The sequence below is a fragment of the Rousettus aegyptiacus genome, unplaced genomic scaffold, assembly GCF_014176215.1.
Source record: "Rousettus aegyptiacus isolate mRouAeg1 unplaced genomic scaffold, mRouAeg1.p scaffold_m13_p_14, whole genome shotgun sequence".
NCBI classification, from domain to species: Eukaryota; Metazoa; Chordata; class Mammalia; order Chiroptera; family Pteropodidae; genus Rousettus; species Rousettus aegyptiacus.
The window spans coordinates 5,302,542-5,320,035 of NW_023416289.1; the positions used below are offsets into that span (position 1 = coordinate 5,302,542).

Here is a 17,494-nt window from a genome sequence, read left to right on the forward strand (position 1 = left end):
AGCCATCTTGGTGCAGTTTGGGATATTGGACTTAAGCTTTTTTTATGGGTATTAGATAATAGTTTTATGTTTATAAGTGAATTTCGGTGTTTTTCTCTTAAGGCACAGAATAGTAAGATACGGTTCATGAAGAATTTCTTAAAAGCAAATTCCTAATTACATTAATGTACCTCCAAAATATTAATATTTTACTTAATTTCTGTAGGTCCACTGTTATATATTGTATAAAAATTATATTTCTGCATTTAAAAATATTAAAAATAAATTCTTTAAGCTATACAATGATGTTGAATAAAGATACGTTTTAGAAATTGCATTATTTGTTTTAAATCTGTAATAAAGTATTTTCGAGCTTAATGTCTTTCTTCTGTTTCAATTTAGAATTGGTGGATCCAAATATTTTTATTCAGCCGATCACAGAGGAACGTGCTTCTAGGACTTTGTATCGCATCGAGCTTCTGAGGAAAGTGCGGGAACAGGCGCTCCGACACCCACACTTGCTGGAACGCTTGAAGCTGTGCCGTCCGAATCCAGACTTACCCATCTGGTGGGAATGTGGCCCTCATGACAGGGACTTGCTTATTGGAGCAGCTAAACATGGGGTGAGCCGGACAGACTATCACATTCTTCGTGATCCCGAACTCTCGTTTATGGTGTCGCAGAGGAACTACAGTCAAAGTAAGATGGCGCATTCAAGGACGTCCACCCCACTTTTACAGCAATATCAAGTAGCACTTTCTGCTTCTCCTCTTACCTCTCTGCCTAGGCTCCTAGATGCCAAAGGTGTCATTCTAGAGGATGTGAAAGTTAAAAGTGAAAACCTTAAAGAGGAGCCTCCATCTTCAGAAGAAGAATCTATGTCTTCTGAGGAAACCAGGACACTAATAAAGTCTGAGCCTGTAAGTCCAAAGAACGGTGTTTTACCACAGGCTCCCGGAGACCAGAAATCTGGTGGAAAAGGCGAGGCTGACAGGCGCATGGTTGCAGCCAGAACAGAGCCCCTAACTCCAAACCCAGCCTCTAAGAAACAGCGGGTCCGCAAAAGGGGGTCAGAATCTAGTTCCGACTCTGACTCCGACTCCGAGAGATCCTCCTGCTCGTCCAGGTCATCTTCTTCCTCGTCTTCCTCCTCTTCCTGCTCCCACTCGAGGTCGGGCTCTAGTTCCTCCTCCTCCTCCTCTTGTTCTTCAGCGTCCTCCTCCTCCTCATCATCATCCTCCTCGTCCTCGTCCTCCTCTTCATCTTCATCGGAAGAAAGCGACAGCGAAGAGGAGGAAGCCCAAAAGCGAGGTATATGCTTGACATGTTTTTGCTATTTTAAAGCATCATTTCAAGCACAAAGGATTGATCCGGATAACTTAACTGTGTTTAAAATTGTTAGCTTAAATTTTATAGGCACAGTTTTTCTTAGGGAAGCACTATAGAACAAGAAACTAGAATTACTGGCACACACTTTCTGTCCAATAGTCAAGGCATTGCAAAACAGCTTAGAGGAATTAGCAATTTTATATAATAATTTTATTTCTTTGTGATTGCCTAAAATTTAGCATTATATTTTTCTTGGAAAAAGTTGATTAGCGACCAAACGAAAATTAATATTGTATTAATTTTACAATACAAGCCACCTGGATTCTTAGGTCAAGCAGTTAGACCAGTAAGAGCATCATAGGCCCTGCTTGGCAGCTGTCTACTCAGAAAGAGAAAGGAAACAAACTGCAGCTTGTCAGTAGTGAAGCGTTAGGCACCCCTCTTCCACAGGTGTCCTTGCAGAAGTCCAGTTTGCGCGCAAGTAAATGAGTTGACGTCAACTGGGCTCACTGTGCACTCTGGCTTGCGGAGCCTCCACACCTCACAGGAGCCAGAATCTACAATAGCTCCATAGGCATAATTTTCAGTGTTGCCACAAGGAACATGCCTAGTTTGTAAGAAACCTCTATGTTGACAGTCGTGGGATCCTGATCACATATTTGTGATCCTCCCGGTCCAGAAGCACCTGTCAACCAGCTTTCCTGTTTCAGGGAAGCAGACCTAGGGAGTTAACCGAGGGTCATATTTTATGCATAAAAGGAAGTTTTATTAACCCGTTGTCCTCAGACTCTCTAATGCCACTTAATTTTGCTTTTGTGCTAATTTTAAAAATAATGAGTACTTTATTTTATTCTAGGTGAATTTTTTCTTTTTTACCATTTGTTTTCATTTCTGACCTTTTAAAATATATCTGAATAGTAATCTAAAATTCGAAAATTATATGTGAAATTGTTTTATACAGTCTTTTTAAAATAGTCATAATTGTTCTTAGCAGAAGGTGCCCCTCACATGAAAGCCTACGATGAAGAGAGTGTCGCGTCACTGAGCACAACCCAGGATGAGACCCAGGATAGTTTCCAGATGAACAATGGGACACCAGAGTCGGCTTACTTACTACCAGGTGGATACATGCTGGCTGCTTCATACTGGCCAAAGGTAAATTAACAATTTCTTGCTGAAATAGGTCATTTTTAATATTGCTTTAATGATAAATACTGTTATTAGGTCACTGTAAAATGTAAGGTAACATTTTGGTATTAGCCTTAAAAGTATCAATTATTTTCAAGTAAATTAGGTCTAGATAAATGTATGTGCTTCTTAACATAACCTTAGAATGTTTAAAATGAAAGATGATGTTATGTTCATGTATAAGTTAATATTCAAGTGCTTTACGAAATCACTGATTTCAACTGAGTCTCCGTGAAGAAATTTACTATAGGCAGTTATGACCCAGAGGAGAAATTTATTAAAGTACATGTGCATTTAGTGGTAGCAGTTCAAATTAGATGAATACAGTTCTTCTAGTATGTGGCTAGACTAGGTTCAAGAGTACTTGCCGTTAAGAGTGAGGCTGAGAAATGAGGTTGTAGAGAACTCTGTATTCTTTTATATACTCCTGAGTTCTTTGAATTTTTTTAAAAGAAATCTGTATTTTATAATTATAAAGACAAAAATGTAGAAAAGTATCTTTATAATATATTTAACTTCACCAATGGGAATTTGTACTAATAGAACGTCTTACAGAATTGTGTGTGTGAGAATACATATGCGTATCAAATACGCATATGCCTGGGTTAAATTCATCAAGGCTCAGAGCCGTTTGATCTCCAAAGGCCTGGCCGAATTATTAAAATTATACTTTGATGTTGCATGCTTTTTACAGGATCGTGTGATGATCAACCGATTGGATAGTATTTGTCAAACGGTTCTGAAAGGGAAGTGGCCTTCAGCTAGGAGAGGTTACGATGCCAACACGGTGGCTTCTTTCTATACCACAAAGCTGTTGGACAGCCCTGGCGCGGCTGCAGAGCACAGCGAGCCCAGCGTGCCCACTCCGCCAGGCGCCGGCCTTAAAGAAGAGCACGATCAGTCAACACAGATGTCAAAGGTGAAGAAGCATGTACGAGAAAAGGAGTTTACAGTGAAAATCAAAGACGTATGTTTATTTTTATTGCCCTGGGACCTGATTGCGATTGCGGTGTGCAGCATGCTTTTCCTGCAGATGGCTGCCTGCTCTTACTCTTACTTCCTTCACATACTTGTTTTCTGGTACTGGGACTGATCTTCTTTTGATATCCAGGTTATTTAACTTGACTATTCTACTAAAGGGATCATCATTAAATGTGTTTCTCTACCTATATTTCTGAAAATAGCCCTTCTACTGATCAAGATGCTTTCTTAAATGGTCTGACAATTTCTAATCGTTCTGGTTCTTTTATGTGATATTTAAATGGTATGTCACTGCACTTTCTGTTTTAAGCATTTAGCATGGCCTGTTATCAGTAACCTCTCATTTTTCCGTATGTCTTTTGAAGCTAAATTGATTACTCAGTGTCTTAAAGGTAATGTTCTCTAAAACATCAAGTGACTAATGTACATAGGGACATATTTCAGAGCTGAAAGTGTTACAATGTACTGATTATGTGAAAAACTTAGTTTTGCTCATTAAAGTATATATAGTACATGAGTTTTTTCCCCCCACTTAAGATAGAAATTTTTATTATGAGCAAAAGAGAACTTGATTAATATTTCAGGGTTTTTACTTCACTTTTTCTAAGGAAGAACTTTAATATCCTACAGCAAGATTTTTAAAAATTGTTCCTTTCTTAATAATGGTGTTTGTTTTGCAGGAAGGTGGTTTGAAGTTGACATTTCAGAAGCAAGGGCTTGCTCAGAAAAGACTGTTTGACAGTGAAGATTGCGCCCTGGGACAGCAGCAGTACCTCACTCGCCTGCGGGAGCTTCAGAGTGCCTCAGAGACCAGCCTTGCCAGTTTCCCAAAATCTGTGCCCATGTCAGGTGAATGTGCTAGTAATACTTGCCTTAGCGTGACATATTTCCTATCATTTCCAGAACCTCTTTTATTTACTCTTGCAATAAAAATTCCTCAGTCTTTTAATGTTGGAACATCTTTTAAGTCTGTAGTCAGTATAATTTTTGATAAAAATAAACATTAGTTCTTTTAATATGACATGTTAAATTGTAGAGGGCAATTTAGTTTGGAGAGCTTATGTATTTGGTACAAATATTTTATCAAGTAGCTTTATACAGATAAATTTTAAATAGCATTTCAATATAAAAACAGATTATAAACTAAAGCATGAATTAATGGTCATTGGTAGAAGTTAAATTGAGACATTTTAAAAATCCAATATAGTTCAGATATCTACAGGATACAGGGATGGTTGATGACAAATCCCTGAAAACTGTGTTTCACTCTCATGGAATACTTACAGAAGCTAAGTTATTACTGGAGAAGTATTTGTGTAACATGAGATCCGGCTTAGGAAAGGTGACTGGATTCCAGGCAGCATTGGAAGCTGAGCTGGGAGGGATTGGAGTTTAGTGGTCATGCAGGAATGGGGTTTGATGCAAGGCCGTTCATGCATATTGGCATTAGAAGCATGAAAAGTTCTAACAAATAGAATAGTATTTTTAAAAGTGGTACTTCAAGAAAGTCTATTATTGCAGCTAAAATGTACTATACTGAAAGAATTTTTCAAATCATATATAATAGTCTATTAATCCGATTGTAACAAAATTCACTATGGATATAATGAAAGCTTCTTTTATAATGTATCACATTCCTATGTACTTTTATATGTAAAGATGTTTTTTAATCATTGTAATTAGTTATTTCTTACCATATGAATTTCGAAGCTGAGATGCAGGAAGGTAAATGACTAAAATAAGGTTCCACAGCAAGCCAATGGGCATTGTGTTTTTCAGGATTACACAGGACTTGCTCAAAAAATTCTTGAATGTTTAAAAATCCATTTCTCACTATAGCCGAGAACCATTTCAAACAAAGATTCTATCCTTAATAACATTTTCTTTATATAAGAGAGATCTAGATCGTGCAGAGAACAGGAACTGTGTCTTACTCATCTCTGAACCATCGTAGTACCTCATACATAGTTATTTCATGATGAGTGAGTGCACGGAACTGTTTCATTCATACCTCTTACAAACATTTTTTATTTTATCGAGTGCCTACTGAAATGAGGCACCAACTAAACAGTGGTGATCTTAAAATACCTTAAGTAGGCTCGGCCAGGAGGGACCATGGGACATCGAAGAATTGAATTTATTGTGATAAAGAGGAACACAATAAGAAAAACTTTTTAAAAGTTTTAGAAGTCATGAAAAGGCTGTAAGAAGTTTGTTTTTTTTTCTAAATAATAAGTAATAAAACGTATTTATTAAAGAAAGGGAAAAGCTTTATTTTGTATTTGAGAAAAAGCTTGCTTTTTCCTCTAAAAAGGGGAAGGAAGAGAAGATGTGTGACTGTTTCAGGTAAAAATTGATGAAGTCAAAAGAGGCTTAGGTTACATTTCTCCATGTTTTTAAATGAGAAATGGGCGTGGTGTTTTTTGTCTCAAGAATGGCTTGATTTAGGATATGTAAAATAGAACTAACAATTCCATATATTTAGAAAAATGATTACTTTTAATTTAAGAACTAGATTTTTATCACTTTTGCATTTTTTATTCTATTAGGTACTTCCATTCAATCAACTCTTGGTGCCAATGGAATTATATTAGACAACCAGCCTGTAGTCAAAAAAAGGCGGGGAAGGAGGAAGAATGTGGAAGGTGTTGACATCCTCTTTTTTAACAGAAATAAACCACCTAATCATGTAAGTAAAGCAATATTTAAAAAATACAGATCCTTGCGTCCAAAATTCCATTCTGATAAACATATGTATTGCTGTTTTGTGAACGTTTTGTAGAATAATAATTAGGAAATTAGAAGTACACTACATTGTTTCAGATTGGATCTTAATTGAATTCAGCATTGGCCAAGATTCATGAAAACCTTAGATTTGAAAGATTTAGTAGACTTTTAAACAATTTAATTTTTTTCCTCTTCAAAAAGAATTCATTCTTTGGAACAACATTAGAATGATAAAGCGTGGAGATAACATTTTCATTTGGTGTTTTCTACAGGTTAACTTGGGCTTAACCACCTCACAGATTTCTGCAGGGATAAATCCAGCACTGTCTTACCCTCAACCTCAAGGAATCCCTGATACAGAAAGTCCAGTTCCTGTTATTCACCTTAAAGATGGGACCAGACTTGCAGGCGATGATGCACCAAAGAGAAAGGATTTGGAAAAATGGCTGAAGGAGCACCCAGGTTATGTGGAAGATTTAGGAGCTTTTATTCCTGTACGTGATGACTTTGAAATCTTGGTATATTTCATTTCTATGATTTACCAAACTTATAATGATGAAGCATAAATTCTCACCCACATAAATATGTGTTCTGCCCAGGACTTAGGGAAATTTACAGAAAAAAATAATTGCCATCTTTCCTGTGATACAATACAGTGTCATTTTCAGTTTTTCATTTTGCGTTCAATAAGTATTTAACAATAAAATCACCTTCGATATACAGAGCTATGTTAGACCCAGTGCCGACTGCAGAAATATTAGACTTCCAATCCTTTCCCTGAAGGAGTTATTGTAAAATAATGATACTGGTTAGAGTAAACATTTTTTGAGACGTCACTATGTGCCTCAGCACTTAACGTGCATGATCTCATAACAACTTTATCAGAATAGCATTATTATAAGTATTTTATAGGTAAAGAAATAGAAACACTGAAATTTTAAGTAAATGGTCCAGTGCCACATAGCTAATAAGTTTAAATCCATTGTCCAAACTACCCGTAAGCTCTTCTTCGTGGTATAAGAATATAGCTTCTGTGTCTAATATAATTAATAAATTATATTAATCAAGGATGAGAATCATTATATTTCATTTGCATTTTTCTTATCCTCTGAAATACACACTACTCACTATCTAATGGGTATTTGGCTTTCTTACTCATAGAAATCTATTGATTTCATTTTGTAATACTTTATTATCAGATGCTTATGTATCAAATTTTGTGTCCATCTCCCTTGATAGTACTGTGTACTTTGTCAGGTAAAAGTGTAAAGTGGACCCTCTGTACAGTGATGCTGGGCCTGTTCCCACAGTCTCCATTGTGAAAATTCAGTGAAGCTGTTGACTACCCTGTGAGCAAGGACTGTGTCCTCTTCACCTTTGGATCCCTGGCATAAAGCAAATAATTCCAGTATCTAGCTTCTTGTAAATATTTATTGAGTCAATGATTAAAAAATGAAAATCTCTAAAGACTAAAAGGTGCTATATAAAGTTAAAGTAATTATTACTTTATTGAAAGGAAGAACTTACCTCATTATTTTTTTCATGAAAAGGAAATATAAGCTCCAGTCCCTCGAATGAGACTATCTGTAGTATAGATTTTAATTGTATCTGTAATACGTATCAGTTCAGTATTTTATGTTGCTATTATTGTCACCAGGAAATAACCTAGTAACCTAAAACAGTAACCATCTGTCTTAGCTTTTGAATGCCTTTCATAGTCCTAGTTTTCTCAAAGGATGCCACAAATTCTTAAACTAATTTAATTCTTTTTGATTAAAAAAAAATGGCAAATAACGCTCTTATAATTTTGAGGGGAAGAATTCTCACAAATCTAATGGGCAACCATAGAATGAATATTTCAGTTCTAACACTAACTTCTTAACATGTCAGAAAATAATGTTCATTCAGTCAGTAAAATTTTATTGAGTACTGTGGCAAGTTGCTATTTTAAGGTCTTGATAAGACCTTAGAAAAGATAAAACCGTGAACAATATAAAGTCCTTACTCATGGCACTTACCTGTCTAAAGGATTCTCTTACTCTTCTCTTATCATTACAAATAAATCTTTATTAATTTTTTTAACTTAAAGCTATTTATTACTTCTATTGCAAAAATACCTTATATCATAATGTTTTGTTACTTAAGGTTTTAAAACATTTTTAAAAGCATTTATTGCAGTAAAGAAAATGAAATAATAGTTTAATTTCTCAAGGATACTTTATTTTTTTGGATCTCACATGCTATTATGATATAACAGAAGTATGTATAAAATGCCCTGGAAGCAGCTAAAAGTTATAACTACTAGGCAGAGTAAAGTATCTGGGGAAAGACAGAAGGCATGTAGCGCTGAGACATGACTGGTGAGTGATAGAAGAATGAGAGGCATTTGACCATGTTATCAAAAATATTCTAGGCATTATAAAAACAATTATGAAGAGTGTTTAATAAGGATAAAATTGTAAAGCATATTCAGAAAACAGTGACTAGTGTGATATTTCAAATTGTGTAAGGGAATGCGTCAGTCGATAGCAACGAGATAAAGGGTTGAATTAGGTCCCAGCTGTGATGGGGCTGGTGTGCCTTGTTGAGGAGTTTGAACATCGGTCTCTTGGCATGTTCTGATTGGTTGGAAATAGGTACAGACCTCAAGCCCTCCTTTGTTAACAGTTGTGGAGGTAAGAAGCACAGTTTCTATGGAAAGAGTTGTCATTGCCAGCCATCGCCACTTGTTGGTTGCATGTCTTTGTGGAGGGTAATCTCCTTAAGCCTGGGTTCCCATTTATACCAGAAGAACTTATCTTCGAGTAATGTATGGATTACATGAGAAGGTATAATAAAGTCTATCAGTGAGGTAAAGAGAAATTGGAAGTCACTCGCACATGTGTGAATGAGTTGTGTCATAGCCCAGCAAAAATCTGATGTTGCTAGGTGCAATTTATCATAGAAGAACCAAACGGTACAATTTCGTGCAAGCTGCTGCAGCATTATTGGTTATTCCTTCCCGGTAGCACTGCAGGAGTACAGTGGTCTCTTAGGTCGTTTGAAGAAGGTACTAGAAGCGTCCTCATTTCTGGAGCCTACTTTTCTATAGAACGATAAATTTGGTCATCATGATGGCCTTGAAAAATGTTTAAATTTATCATTTGAGAAAAAGATTCATGCAATACTTTAAGTCTTATTTAATATTTTTATAAATATAAAAATATAATTTAAGCATTTTTGAAGTTTAATGAAAATTTTTCAGTATGCCAGTGAATATATATGCTGTGATATATGCTGTATATCTTCATTAAAGGATTAAGTTACTTTAATCAAGTCATTTCTATTATTCGTACAGGTCAAGACTTTAAAGCTATATCTGTGTCTCTTTATTTTAGAGAATGCAGCTCCATGAGGGGAGGCCCAAACAAAAAAGGCATCGCTGCAGAAACCCCAATAAACTAGATGTTAATAGTCTTACCGGAGAAGAACGTGTTCAGTTGATTAACAGAAGAAATGCCAGAAAGGTATCAACATATTTGTTGTCCTTTTATATTGGCTCAGTTTTAAGAGATCTCTAAATCTAGCAGATTTGTGGGAAAAGATATTTACTATAAATTTATGCAGTCTAATTTCAAATCCCATATTTGGGCTAAGCTATTAAATGAAATGACCAAGTCACTTTACACAGCTGTGCCCAAGTAGTGGTGCTGCATCTACAGCAGTGGTTCTCACAGGGGGCTGTTTCGTCCTCTAGAGAACATTTGGCAATGTCTGGACCGATTTTTGGTAACCACACTCAGGAGCAGGGAGGTGGGTGTTGGGCAGGGGAAGGATTCTACCAGAGGGTAGAAGCTAGGGATGCTGCTAAACTTGTAGAGCACATGGGACAGCTGCCCACAACACACATCCAAAGTGTCTGTAGTGCAGAGCTTGAGAAACCCTGATGAAAGGGGACAACATTCTCATCATAGCTATCATCGATTTATATATTTATTACTGTAATTTTCCTTCAGATGGCCGTGAAGTGTCTTGTTTATCAAAATCGGCATATTATGTAATTTTCTGATGGAAATAAAATGTCTTAAAGAGACCTAATAGGCTAATATTGGAAGAAAACTAGTTTTTAAAATAAGTTTTAATATAGTTGTGTGTACCAACTCATTAAAATTAATATCTAAAGTTAATACTAATTTTTGTTCCAATTTTGTTGAGATAGCTTAATCAACTTTGGTACTTTAAAGTGATGACATAGATATATTCGGGAAAGAACCAGGTGACATTTTAGAAATGGTTTACTTAATTTGTTAAAAATAGCTTCATCTTATGACGAAAATTAGAATTACTAGATAGAAAAGAAAATGAAAAATTTTGTCTTTTTAACTTGTTAGGTTTAATAATAAATACTCTAAATTTTATTTTTAATGTGATAACCTGATAAGGTGCCTGTTCATTTTCTTTAATTTGTGGAGTTCTTTATTGTCCTGAGTCTCTTGAGTACAGACTTCAGGATTCATGAGACATCAAGGCAAAGAATCTACCTACTCAATCCCCCATAAACCACCTAGAGGGCCTCTAGTTTAAACTGGAGTGTAATGAGGGAGTAATGAAAAAGAGAAGGGAACAGAAACTACAGAGACTATGTTAAAGATGATGAGAAATGCTATATAAAAATACTTATAGATGTATTATAACTGGCCATAATTAAAACCCATCTGTATCCTATCATCAAGACATATTATGTATTCTTTGAAAGATTTAGAAGAAGAAATTACTTAAGAAATATCTTTAGACTCCAAAGGAACATTAAATTGGTAGGTCCAAATCATTTAAATTTAAATCATGTAAATTTGAAAATATTTTGTTTCAGTTTCACACTAATTATTATACATACTTTCTTGTTTATTTTTTCAAGTGCCTTATGATTATTTGGTTTATATTACTTTTCACACACAAAGGATAGATACGTTTTTATACTTTTAGGGTGTCAATTTACTTAATTGATAAGAACATGAGTTTTTCTGACCTGAATTTGAAAGGTGACCCCAACACTTGTTAGCTAGCTTTGGGCACTTATATAACTTCTCTGAGGCTTAATTTGTTACTTCATCTGAAAAATAGAAATAATACTATCTCAAAAGTGTGACGTAAGAACTAAAATAAATCTCATATTTAAAAGTCCTTAGCACAATGCTCTGTATATAATAATAGTGACGTATATTATGTGACAGAGACCCTATGCAAAGGCACTTAAATCGTCTTAGTTTATCTTCATAAAACTCTACGGGGGGAAGTATTGTTATTCCCATTTTGGAGATTAGAAAACTTAGGCTCAGAGAGATTTACTGGTTTGCTCAGGTTTCCGTAGCTGTTAAGTCTGACTCCAAAGGGTATACTTTTAACGAGGCTCCACTGCCTATCCAGCATAGTAGGTACACAGTAAATGTAGTTTTATTTTACTGTTCTAGGTACTCAAATTAAAACATTAAAATTTAACATTATCATGTTTATATAGTATTCTAATAGTCCTTATTTGTTGTGGTAGTCTTTTTAATATAATAAAGATTGTCAGTGGAGGTTCAAAGAATACATGTTTTAAAGAGTAAACTCTGAATAAAAGCAACACATGTCTCCATGTTTGATAGTGTTTTTACATGCCTGACAGCCTGCTTTTTGTTTACAGGTTGGAGGTGCATTTGCTCCCCCTTTGAAAGATTTATGTAGATTCTTGAAAGAAAATTCAGAGTATGGAGTCGCTCCTGAATGGGGAGATGTTGTTAAGCAGTCTGTGAGTATTTCATAAATGCCCAGTCCAACACCATTTCAAAATTAACACCTCATTTCATTATTTCTTGGATTAAATTTTAAGAATCAACAAAATATTGTGTGAACACGTGATGGTGCTTTGTAGTTCAGAATTTTTATTTTGTATTACATGTTACAAATGCCTCAGATGTTTGCTGAGTTAGAAGAATTGGTCTATATTTTAATCTCTGAGATAGTATTTGAACAATGCCACAAAGAATAATCAAAGATGTGGGAAAAGGAATATATAAACAGATATTCATTATAGTATAGTAGTAAAAAAAAAATGGAAAAATACTAATGGTCCGACCTTATGTTGGAAAACTATGCATCGATTTTAAAAATTTATCTTAGAAGAACATCTGTGACAAGGGAGAAAGTTCACAGTATATAAATGGGGTAATAGTTAAACTCTTGGAATATCGAAGCCTAACCATGTGGTAAATGCTAAAGAAATGATAGCTGTTATTTCTACAGGGTCCAAATGAAAAGGGCAGGTTATAAACTGTTTCGTATGCTTCTAGTTTTTATTTTAGAAAGAGAGGTAAGGGGAGCTTTAGAATTTGTATTTGGTTATCTCTGCTTGGTGAAATTACAGATGGATTTTTTATTTGCATATTTTGTTGTCATGTTTTCTGCAGTGAACCCTAATGTTTTTTGTTAAGAGAATAAGTTGATCAATTCAAACCAAAATTTAAGAACAGTCCTATGAGAGTCTTTTAAACCACTGTCAAGAGGTAAACTGTCTAAAACGGCAGCCACAGGCATGAGTGGCTACTGAGCACGTGCCATGTGGCCAGTCTGAGTCAAGAGTTGTGAGAGGAACACTGGCCTCAGATTTCGAAGACTTAGTTTGGAAAAAGAATGTAAAATCTCAGTTATTTTCATAGATTACTATTGAACTGATAATATTTTGCTTATATTCTCTTAAATAGGATATATTACTAAAATTAATGTTGTCTGCCTCCATTTTACCTTTTTTAATGTGGCTGTTAGAAAATCTTAAATTTCATATGTAGCTTACATTATGTTTCTGTTGGACAATGCTGGTCTAAAGGTTCTAAGCCCTTACACTTACAGTTTCTACTTTTGAGCCCAAAAAATCACAGGAAAATAGCATGGCTTGTTTTCCGTTTTCCTGAACTTTTCCGTTTTCCTGAACTTGAAGCAGGTGCCACTGCTATTCTGAGCCGGGTGATTGCCACCGCCACCCACCCAACCCTCTGCCACCAGCCCCCCTGTAGAGTATCTTTTTGGCTTAGCTGTATCCCTTATTTCCAAAATGGTTTGTCATGAGATTCATATGAAATATCTCATTTTAATCGCACCCTTTTACTTACTTCCTCTGTCCTTTCCCTTTGTTCTTTCAGATTAGCAGAGGGGCACTATTTTAGTCGCCTGGAGCATTTGCTGATGTAAAGCATGTCAGGGTATGGGAGTAACTCTCATGAAAAAGTTTCTTTGGACCTTTTGTTTTCTAGAACTGTTCTACAACTATATCCCTCAGCAGTATTGAGGAAAGCTAGTGTGGCCTGTCTGTTCTCTATGATAACAGTGAGAAGTGGAAGAGCTGTTTTAAGCCACTCCTTAAAATGATGTGAAATTAGTGTCTCTCTTTTGTAATTTATTGTGTTTCATTATAAAGAAGAAATTATGAATATTTAGCTGTTTTTAATAGGTTGTTTGTATGACAAGCTGGTAGCTAATGATTTTAGTATGGCTATTATTAGTTGTTTTTTTTTTTTCTTTTTCTCAGGGCTTTCTTCCGGAAAGCATGTACGAACGAATTCTCACTGGTCCTGTGGTGAGAGAAGAAGTAAGCAGGCGGGGAAGACGGCCTAAAAGCGGAATCGTGAAGGCCGCGGCGGCGGCGGCAGCTGCCACCAGCGTCGCGGGCAGTCCCCTGTTAGCCAATGGATTACTTCCAGGTATGGATCTCACAACTCTTCAGGCCTTACAACAAAACCTACAGAACTTGCAGTCCCTGCAGGTCACCGCGGGGTTGATGGGAATGCCCGCCGGCCTTTCTTCTGGAGGAGAAGCTAAAAACATGGCTGCCCTGTTCCCCATGCTGCTGTCAGGAGTGACGGGATTACCAAACCTGTTGGGCATGGGAGGGCTCCTGACAAAGCCTACAGACTCTGGAACAGAAGAAAAAAAGGGAAATGACTCTAAGGAGCTAGAAGGAAAAAAAGAAAGGACAGAGAGCCAAAACTCAGAGAATGGTGGAGAAAACTCTGTGTCAAGTTCTCCGTCCACATCCTCTACTGCTGCATTAAATACAGCTGCAGCTGCCAGCTCGTTAGCTCTTAACCCACTGTTACTATCTAACATACTTTATCCAGGGATGCTTCTCACTCCAGGCCTTAATCTTCATATTCCAACTTTATCCCAGTCCAATACTTTTGATGTACAGAAAAACAAAAAAAACAGTGACTTAGGCTCATCTAAGTCTGTAGAAGTAAAGGAAGAAGATTCCAGAGGTAGAGATCAGGAGGACAAAGGGGGGACTGAACCAAGTCCTCTTAATGAAAACAGCACAGATGAGGGTTCAGAGAAAGCCGATGCTTCGTCTGGCTCTGACAGTACATCAGCGTCATCCGAGGATTCAGATTCTAGTAACGAAGACTGATTCCCGGACTACACTTAAATTATGAACTGATTTTGGATTTTTTTTCTTTAATTATTAATTGTAAATACCCCAGTGTGGAGTGCATCAATAACTTACTGACCGAACATTTCAGTTATTTGTTTAGAAGTGCAAACTGCTTTCAGAGACGTTTTGCATGTAATATTTCTTAAGATTCATAAGGTTCTGAACTCGTATGTACTATCAAATACATAAAGGTGTACAATTACAACAAAAGGCATTATAATTTTGTTGGGGGTTAATTTTATGAAAATTATGCTCAATAAGAGTTGTATATTTAATATATTTGCAGTGAACACAGAATCCTTTATGCATATTACTGATTTAATTTGAATATAGTTTTACAGCCTCCTTGACACCTATAATTTACAGATCAAAACTCAGCAATAATTTGGGCAGCTAATGAATGTCATGAAAGCTGTAGAATCTACATCACCATCCATTGCTTTAATTACACGAAAATGCTCTAGCGTTGCGATGCACTGCTGATGTTTCCGATTCAGGTACAAGTGTGTTTTCAAGAAGAAATAAGTTTCCCAATCAGCCAATTTAACTGGCTACCTGTTACCTCAGCTGAGTTAGTTTAGGAAGTTTACATTCGTTTCTAATTCTATACTTGTTTTCAGGGGTTTTTTAAACACATCCTATATATCATGTTAATCTGGCAAGAAATATGACTTGCTTTTTGCTGAGCCTAACTCTGGTATCAGTAAAATTAAGTCATAAAGTAATCCTGTGTCATTTGACTTTGGCACCCTCTAGACATACTTAGTTTTAACTTTTCAAAGTCTGGCCTCCTATTAGAAATAATTATGTCTCAGATGAGTAATGTCTGTTTTTGGGGTTCAGAAAAGGCAAACTCATGAAATGCCACTGAAAAGAACTTCAGCATACGTCATGTAAAAAAAAAAATTGTTTGTTTGCTTTCTTTGTGTAGATTTCAATTTGTCTTTTATGTCATGGTAGTTTTCCAAAATTAACAGATAATAGTGGTAAAGTAATATGCAAATAGTCTAAATTCATCTTGAGTTTCTTCTAGGTGTAAGCAGACTAAATGTTGCCCAGAATCAGTGTTGGGCTATCAGTTTATATTAAATATACTGAGTTGCCCATTTTGAAAATGCACTTTGAATAATCTCAAAAAAATATACGATTTATACCTGTAAACCACAAAATGAAGCCCAAGGCTTCTGTTCAATTTCTTAGAGCTCTGTACCATGTAAAATTTGTCTAATATTGATTTGTGATACGATTTCTCCTGCTAAAGCTGCTATTATTCTGACAATGCAGAGGTCGAGGTTCACTTTCATATATATTTAAAACAATTAGAACTGAATTGGACATAAAATACCATTTATAACTTTAGGAGAGATAAATGATAGCATTCTTCTGGTACTTGAATAAGTCAGTGATAAAATTTGCAAGGGGATTCATTTGGGGGGGGAAGTACCCCACTTCTCTTCCACAGAAAAATTAACTTTCAGTATGTTTTGATGATAGAACTCTGTTGCTTTGTCATGAATTAAGCAATTATAATGGGTTTTCCAAGATATTTACCAGTAAATTATGTTTCTGTATGTAAAAAACTAACCCGTTATTAGGCAGACAGTGTTATATGCATTTACAAAATTGTGTAAGTTCCATTGGGATGGTATTGATTTTTGTATTTTCTCAAAATGATACTTTGAATTGATAGTCCTTTATGCAATGTCTTAGCAATAGTCACTCTGATGCCCATCCTGGAGAAGTGGGTAGTAATTCTTCATCATGAAAATGATGTATTACACATTTAGTATCTTCCCTTTGCAGTATTGCACTTTTCTTTAACTAGAATACACCTATGAGATAGCCAAAGTTTTTCAAACACAGTAAACTTAGGTTGCCGGTGGAGTATTTCAACACCATATTTTCATTCCTTCACTCTACTTCTACCCACATGACCTTTATCCCTTCCTTTCCCCAATTTAAAAAAAGGGGGGGGGGAAGCCCTAGATCTTACCACTAAAATGTAATTTATATCAAATTTTATGAGATAAAATATTTTCCTAATTATGCTCGAGTGAAGTTGGTTAACATCTTAGTGATTCTCTATGTAATAAGGCAATTGCAGTTTTCAAAGTATTAAGGTTAGTACTAACTTTAAATGTTCTCTTGGGTTTCAAGACACTTCTATTTATTATTGATTGGGGAAAAGTCCAGCTATCAGGTTAAAAAAAAAAATTCCATGCAAATATGGTTGTGTAAAGTTAAGGGTTATAAGGGAAAAAAATCAGTAGGATTACATAATTCTAAAGTCGCAGTGAAAGGATATCCAAGTACGTGTTGGTAGTTACTAAAAGAATTATAGCTGTTATTGCCTTGTGTTTATAGCCCTGGTTTCAGGTTTCAGGATTCAAGTCTTAGTCCAATTTTTCTTTTGGACATTTGCAATATTTACCAGTTGTGTTTCGTGTAGTCTGAATTTGCTTTCTGTAGTTGAGCAAACGTCTTAAAAAGTCATTTGTAATTTATTAAATTACTTTCTATGATGTTCTATAGAGCAAATGGAAGTTTAATTATTTTTTATTAAACATATTCTTTGACTACCCATGATGTCAGCCTCTGTACATGACAATACTTTTTGTTATTGAATGTATCTTATTCCAGTTGTGAAAGAAACCATAGTCATAAATCTTTTAATGGAAAGTATACTTTGGAAGAATTTTTGAGAGAATTTGGCAATAATTCTATCCACAATGTTATTATTTCCTTAAGTTTTCTTCCCCTGGACTTTTTTAAAAAATCCAGAAAGACTCTGAAATATACCTAACCTCTTAAAGGAGTCCATTTGGAAGTCTGAAATCATTTTTCCCTTGG

General features: G+C 35.5%; 1 protein-coding gene across 17 annotated transcripts in view; it reads left to right on the top strand.

Annotated features, from left to right (window-relative positions):
* Nucleotides 1-17,494, top strand: part of CHD9 (chromodomain helicase DNA binding protein 9) — a 158,486-nt gene that overhangs the window by 139,838 nt on the left and 1,154 nt on the right. For 8 of the 17 annotated variants that reach the window (XM_016142394.2, XM_016142395.2, XM_036231267.1 and 5 more), the window contains 9 exons: nucleotides 382-1,290; nucleotides 2,300-2,463; nucleotides 3,191-3,463; nucleotides 4,158-4,326; nucleotides 6,027-6,166; nucleotides 6,477-6,698; nucleotides 9,582-9,710; nucleotides 11,867-11,971; nucleotides 13,745-17,326. In XM_016142394.2, the coding sequence (XP_015997880.2) occupies nucleotides 382-1,290; nucleotides 2,300-2,463; nucleotides 3,191-3,463; nucleotides 4,158-4,326; nucleotides 6,027-6,166; nucleotides 6,477-6,698; nucleotides 9,582-9,710; nucleotides 11,867-11,971; nucleotides 13,745-14,620 (2,987 nt within the window). In that variant the 3' untranslated portion in view covers nucleotides 14,621-17,326. Of the gene's footprint in view, nucleotides 1-381; nucleotides 1,291-2,299; nucleotides 2,464-3,190; nucleotides 3,464-4,157; nucleotides 4,327-6,026; nucleotides 6,167-6,476; nucleotides 6,699-9,581; nucleotides 9,711-11,866; nucleotides 11,972-13,744; nucleotides 17,327-17,494 lie in introns of those variants that run through there. The other 9 variants (XM_036231269.1, XM_036231273.1, XM_036231275.1 and 6 more) reach the window with 6 other exon arrangements.